This window comes from Medicago sativa, chromosome 8, assembly GCF_051527215.1.
Source record: "Medicago sativa cultivar Bolivia chromosome 8, Bolivia_mono, whole genome shotgun sequence".
Taxonomy (NCBI): domain Eukaryota; kingdom Viridiplantae; phylum Streptophyta; class Magnoliopsida; order Fabales; family Fabaceae; genus Medicago; species Medicago sativa.
Window position 1 is genome coordinate 70,075,258 of NC_140756.1, and position 5,903 is coordinate 70,081,160.

General features: G+C 32.0%; 1 protein-coding gene across 1 annotated transcript; it reads right to left on the reverse strand.

The window, feature by feature from the left end:
• Positions 1–983: 983 nt before the first annotated feature.
• LOC146901030 (putative membrane protein At3g27390) lies at positions 984–5,310 on the reverse strand. The gene is made up of 9 exons (XM_085739388.1): positions 5,161–5,310; positions 4,902–5,010; positions 4,617–4,812; positions 4,199–4,332; positions 3,513–3,801; positions 3,213–3,319; positions 2,961–3,132; positions 1,788–2,236; positions 984–1,395 (listed from the first exon to the last, which is right to left on the reverse strand). Exons 1-9 carry the CDS (start codon positions 5,252–5,254, stop codon positions 1,152–1,154), a joined length of 1,794 nt encoding a protein of 597 aa, XP_085595514.1. The 5' UTR covers positions 5,255–5,310; the 3' UTR covers positions 984–1,151.
• Between the last annotated feature and the right edge of the window lie 593 nt (positions 5,311–5,903).

Below are 5,903 nucleotides of genomic sequence, written 5' to 3' on the forward strand. Positions count from 1 at the left end.
TATCTTGTGATGCCTTTTTGGATTAAATTATCCTTTCTTGATTAATAATGAATTATCATCATATTCTTCTTGAAAGCTTGAGCATAATCATCCAAGGATACATAGCTTTAACAATGTGTGAGAATTGGACTTTCCTATCCTTAATAAAATTCACTCAAGAGCACACATTAAATAACCAAATAAAATTATAATCTTAATTTTAATACAAGAGTTTGTTTATCATTTAAAAACAATTTCAAAAGGATTTTTGCTTCAACACTTAATTCCCTTGATCAAGGTTTCAATACTAGTCTTGTGAGTAAACAAATGGATGCAGAGACTTTATCAATCCACATGGTCATATTATTCATCATTATAGACTCAAGTTTAAGGGAAAAAATAGTAATCATGTTTATTGGACTAAAATATAAGCAAAATTCGACTACAATCTATTTATTGTTATTATTCTCAAAATATCATACAATGAAAAGAATTCTCATACAAAATTAAATGATAAGAAATTGCACATTAGAAAATACAGTTATTTTTAAGGCTAAATATGATTTTGGTCCTTAAAAATATTTTAAATTTTCATTTCATTCCCCCTAAAATTTTGTTCGACTTTTACTCATAACTAATGAGAATAAAGAATTTGACAGTTATTTTTTAAAATCGATTTTAAAATGGACTTATGTGACAAAAATTGAAATGTTATTGTATGTTGCTGTAAAATAGTTTAACACCGACAATGTTTTTTCATTAAACTCAAAAATAAGTGAGGTTAATTATTTCTCTTATTTTATGTGTAACTAATTATGGTGGTGCCTATAGAATTTTCCAACATTATTTTTCTTATACTTACTATGTATTTGTCTTAATGGACTTGCTCTCTATTGGGGAAAAGCTTTTTCACCCCCAACATGAGTTCAAAATACATCTTGAACAAACAATTACTTCCATTGTTAAGGATAGAACAATGAAAAAAATGTCATACACTAATTCACTTTTTCTTTGTTACACCAAACTATGGTAACTTTTATATTGACTCTCAAAATTAAAAATGAGAAAGAGTTGTGAAAATAGAGAATTTCTTCAATCTGTTCTGTAATCAATCTAAAGGAATTTACAATGATTCATCGAAAATAACCGAAGAAAAACTAGTATAGTTTATCTTAAACATTTTCATCTGATGGAACTGATACTATAGACCTTGTACTTGATCTACCAGAAGGATCTTTCTCCAAATAATGAGTAACCAAAATCTTTTCAGAAACATCTCTATCCTGAGAATGTGTAACCAAAGCCTTTTTTGAAGCATCTTTCTCCAATGAATGAGTGAATAATGCCTTAACGACTTGACGAAACTTCCTTCTGTATGTTGGAAGCTTTGATACACCTCTTATCATTCCAATCATCCTAACAATTCATTCATCATTGCACACATTAGTTAAATTTATCTAATAACAGGTTAGCTCGTGCGTTTGGAATAACTTATTTGAACTTATGACAAGCCCTTGTCTGAAGGTGTTTAGCCAAATAGGGCCCAAGTGTTAGGTCATGATATATATCTCGAAACGTTTATTCCATAAAAAAAGGGCAGTCTGGTGCACTAAAGCTCCCGCATGCGCAGGTTCTGGGAAGGAGTCCCACCATTTTGGTGTATGTTTATACGATAAGCGCTTAATTAAACTATTTATCCAAACATACATGAAGAATGAAAAACAAAATTCCATACATATCAACTTAATATTGTTAAGTTACTAAATATTTCAGTCACACATAACATGTAGAGATTGATATAACAATACCTTCTGGAAATTCCCTCAATTTGAGCAGCTCTAAGACCATCAGGAATCAATAAGCTACCATTATCCCAAGTCTTCAACCTTTGCTTATTAACTCCAAAAAGAACAACTTTTTCCAAGTATCTCACTTCACCTTCCACCAACTTAATGACCCTTATCTGTTCCTTGAGAACCATAACAGGATTGAAGAACCAATCCAACAACTTGTCCTTTGGTCTGTTGAAATGAGTTATCTCAAAATCATCAAGTAGCAATACACCACTTGAATTGGCTTTGATGGAAAAGAGAAGTGTCTGTAGAAGTGAATAACAAGGCAATCCAACACCAACTATGGATGCTTCGTTAGCATTTTTTCCTCGCAACCACTCATAAAGATCAGCAGCTGTGAGTACATTAGCGTCCAATAATTCCTTGCCTCTTATCTCACAGTCCCTCATCATATTTCCCCATATCTGTCGCAATACATTTTAAGTACTACGTGAGAGTTTTTCGAATAAATTAACATCACAATAGCAGCTAAAAAAGATAAAAAAAAAGTTGCTTAAAACTTGTTGGGTATGGCTCATTGTTTACGGTCCAGTTTATAATATTACCCTGCAGTACGGTTCAAGGGTAATATTATAAACTGGACCGTAGTATTTAAACACAAGTTGTAATATATAACCCTAAGTAAGGCACTGCAGCCACTCTGCACTAGGAGATGTATGCAAAATTGGTCGAAATCCTGATCAAATCTTGTGCATTCTATGTTTGCATTTTTGGTAACTAATTCCTTTGAACCAATTCTAACAAAACTACATTACTTAATGAGTGAATCACTAATTTAATTCCTGAAATCATTGATGTCGTGTAATTTGGTCTTAAATATTAACGAAATTTTTAAATGATCCATAAAATTGAAAATTCTGAATCACATTAGTTCTCATGAGTTGGTCAATTTTATATATGATATTGTCCCGAACGGAATATTGTGATCGACAAATTAATCTTAGGGATCACTTTGGAATTTCTTCAATTTTCATTATCAAATTCTCTAACCGCTACAGTTTCAGAGACGGATTCACTCTTAACTTAATAGACAAAGAATTACTATGACTATTGGTGCTTTAAAACTGCAAGTAAATGAAGAAAAACATAGTTACTTGATTGATCGACATGACGTCAAAAGCAACATACCTGCACCATTTTCACTTCTTGAATTGTCTCTCTAACTGATCTTGAAGGAGCTAAGTTTGGCATAAACATTGCAGGCGGTTCCATAGTAGTATTTGATCTGCTTTCTGACCCACTGTTTCCTCGAGTAGAAAACTCGGACGATTGAGAGACCATCTTCTTTCGATATTGGGGCCTGGCTGCAAGAAAGTTGATGTGTCGATGTCAACAGAATAAATGGCAGATAGGATAAGAAAACAATTGGAAGAAGTTTACTTTGGAAAGTATGACCCCTCTCTAAGATAGAGCCAATCATTCGTATATTCATCAAACTCAGCAACCATTGCCACTATATAAGCCAAACCTCTACGGAAAGATCTTTCCTACATTCACAAAAAGGTCAAAAAAGAAGGTTCAATGATACAGTAAAATAATTAAGTGATTTTCTGGTTATGTGGTAACCAAAATTGATTTTGAATGAGGCAAAATCATTCAACTTGACAACTTTGAAACATGTCAAAATCAATTTTACACTGAGACTTAGGAATGGAGAACAAAAAGAGTGATGAAACAAACCTGATATACTATAATAGAGGCATATAGTCCAACAAAAATGCTGGAGAAAATAGCCAATGAAATGCTGGCAATGACAACAAGAGGCCACACAAATATTGTCAAACCAGCAATTGGGACACAAACTGTTTCAAGGAATGGACCTTCTCTGCTGATTAAATCATGCAAAAGTCTGTACCAGCCCTTGAACAATAGGTATGGACTCTTTACTATAGCAATTGCAGTGAATAGAGGAACTTCGACAATTAGTCCCACTATCCCTACAATCACACATCCAGGAACGTGAATTAACCTGCAAATAAGCAGAGTTTAGGAACAGATGTCACTCATATTTTGCAAATAAAAGACATGTTTGGATAAACAGCTTAAATAAGCACTTATCATACAAGTGATTAAGCATAAGTTATTCATATAACAAAAGATAAAATAAATTCAAACTGTTTTAATTTCAGTTATCATTGAACAGTATAAGTACTCATGTTAATAGATAAGCTCAAATAAGTCAATTCGAACAGACCCGAAATTTGTAATTGAAATGACATAATCAATATGGTTTCGACCAACAATAAAAGATCAATCATTTCGTCCAAACGACCTAACCTTAATAAGTTGATAATTTGCGCTCAAAGAAAGCTCAAAAGAAACGTTATCTTAACTGGAGTTAAAGCAAAGGACCGCGTGATGATTACCTTAGTGTCTTACACTGATCTGAACAAGGTGATTCGCGTAGTTCCTTCAAGTAACTTGGATATGAATGGTAACATAAATCTGCAAAATCCCTAACCACAGTACAACTGCCTTTGATAGTTCCCAAGGTTCCATCCTGAGTTAAATGTAAGCAAATAAAGAAACGTTGTCAATCGAAATTGTAGAAAATGGAGGTTTGTTCAAATTCCGCTACACAACAATATTATAGCGCCTCTATTACAACATTTTGTACTAAAAATGTGTATCGCGGAACATTTTGTACTAGTCATAACGCTATAATGCTGCTTTAGCCGCTATTTAACATTGAAATAAATGTACTACTAATTTTTACTACAAGCAAACTATGTGCTAATAATGAATCAAACAGTGCTGAGAAACATATTGATCATAGAATCTTACCACAATACAGTGCAAGAATTTCTTTGACTCATTATCATATCTGAAAGCCTCAAAAGTTGAAACCCAAGGAGTAAAAAATCCATACCCAACACCAACAAGAACACTACCAGCAATACCTAAACCCAACCATATGCCAAACAAAGCTGGCAAAGCAATCAAAATAGCAACTTTCAAAGCTGCATCAAATATTTCAACCCTGCAAACACAAAAAAAAAAAAAAAACATTCAAAACATATACTAATTAAAATTCCAAACACACATGAAGAAAAAAAAAACAATTGTTACTTCAAAAGGGTGTAAACAGTCCAAGCCACATGTGCAGGAAACAATCCCAAAATCACCCCAACGTTTCCTATAATCAGTATCAAAGCAGCAATAGGACCCACAATAAAGCCTGCATAATTTTCAAGAAAAATATCAAATAACCCTTCAAGAAAAATATCAAGAAAAACTAAAAAAATTAAATCTTTACTATACTCAAGATTTCATTTAATCATGTAACATAAAGTATGAAAAAGGGTAAAAGGGTAAAAGAATAAAGAACCTTTTATGGCACCAAGGAAAAGAGCAGAAAAGAATGCAAAAACAACATAAGAAGCTTTAATCCAATCTTCTAAAGAATTAGGAAGAAAAGCCATGATAGTAGTAACCAAGGATCATGAAGAAGTTAAGGTTTAATGAAGAAAATGAATATGGAAGTCAAAGGAGAAAAAAGGGAAATTAATAGGTCAAAAAACAAGAAGGTATATTGGTGGCGTGTGTTGCAAGGTGAAGACAAACTAAATAAGAAAACGATAAAAACTAAACTCAACTAAATTAGAATCATTATCAAGATTTTGGCAACTAAAAAGTAACATGGGCTTTGAAATAAGAGAGGCTGCTGAATATTTTATACCATGGTATCATCATATCATATAATATAGTAATAATTGATTGATATTAGTGTACACCTAATTTATAAAGTTTATGAAAGACCCTTCTTACAAAATTAATATTGTTTCATTTATTTATCAAATATCTGGCCTTGATTTATGGGTTCGGACTCACTCACAACATTCATCTATTATCAAAATCATTACATGAATTTAATTTGTATACACAAACCATGTGAAATATTTTTATACATATGCATAAAAAATATATCAAAAAGATCGCTATTTTTATAAAGGGTTAAATTTTGATTAAATTTAACGAAAGTGAATAATTCATCCTTCGTATAAAATAGTCAATGACGAATTTAAGTATTAATTTTTGTCATCAAAAATTGACTCGCGTTCATGTTGTGAA

Coding starts and splice junctions, on each gene's coding strand:
- LOC146901030 (XM_085739388.1), bottom strand. CDS start 5,254: ATGGCTTTTCTTCCTAATTCTTTAGAAGATTGGATTAAAGCTTCTTAT. Junction 3,802..4,198: donor GATCAGTGTAAGACACTAAG/GTAATCATCACG, acceptor GCTTATTTGCAG/GTTAATTCACGTTCCTGGAT. Junction 3,320..3,512: donor CCTCTATTATAGTATATCAG/GTTTGTTTCATC, acceptor TTGTGAATGTAG/GAAAGATCTTTCCGTAGAGG.